Below are 327 nucleotides of genomic sequence, written 5' to 3'. Positions count from 1 at the left end.
CCTGCCGGGTCCCCCCGGGGCGCCGGGGCTGAACGCGGCGGGGGCCATCAGCGCCGCCACCTACAGCACCGTCCCCAAGATCGCCTTCTACGCCGGCCTCAAGCGGCAGCACGAGGGCTACGAGGTGCTCAAGTTCGACGACGTGGTCACCAACCTGGGCAACCACTACGACCCCACCACCGGCAAGTTCACCTGCTCCATCCCCGGCATCTACTTCTTCACCTACCATGTGCTCATGCGGGGCGGCGACGGCACCAGCATGTGGGCCGACCTCTGCAAGAACAACCAGGTGGGCGCCGCGGCGAGCCGGGGGCGTGAGGGCGGCTG

General features: G+C 69.4%; 1 protein-coding gene across 1 annotated transcript in view; it reads left to right on the top strand.

Moving 5' to 3' along the window:
* Window position 1: 1 nt before the first annotated feature.
* Window positions 2–327, top strand: part of C1QL3 (complement component 1, q subcomponent-like 3) — a gene marked incomplete at its 5' end in the record, with an annotated part of 5553 nt that continues 5227 nt past the window's right edge. The window contains one exon of the mRNA XM_009887142.1: window positions 2–289. Within this exon, the coding sequence (XP_009885444.1) occupies window positions 2–289 (288 nt within the window). The remainder of the gene's footprint in view (window positions 290–327) is intronic.

Source organism: Charadrius vociferus, unplaced genomic scaffold (assembly GCF_000708025.1).
Source record: "Charadrius vociferus isolate BGI_N301 unplaced genomic scaffold, ASM70802v2 scaffold126, whole genome shotgun sequence".
NCBI classification, from domain to species: Eukaryota; Metazoa; Chordata; class Aves; order Charadriiformes; family Charadriidae; genus Charadrius; species Charadrius vociferus.
Note: the sequence above shows the minus strand (reverse complement) of the source record. Positions and strands in the feature narration are given on the sequence as shown.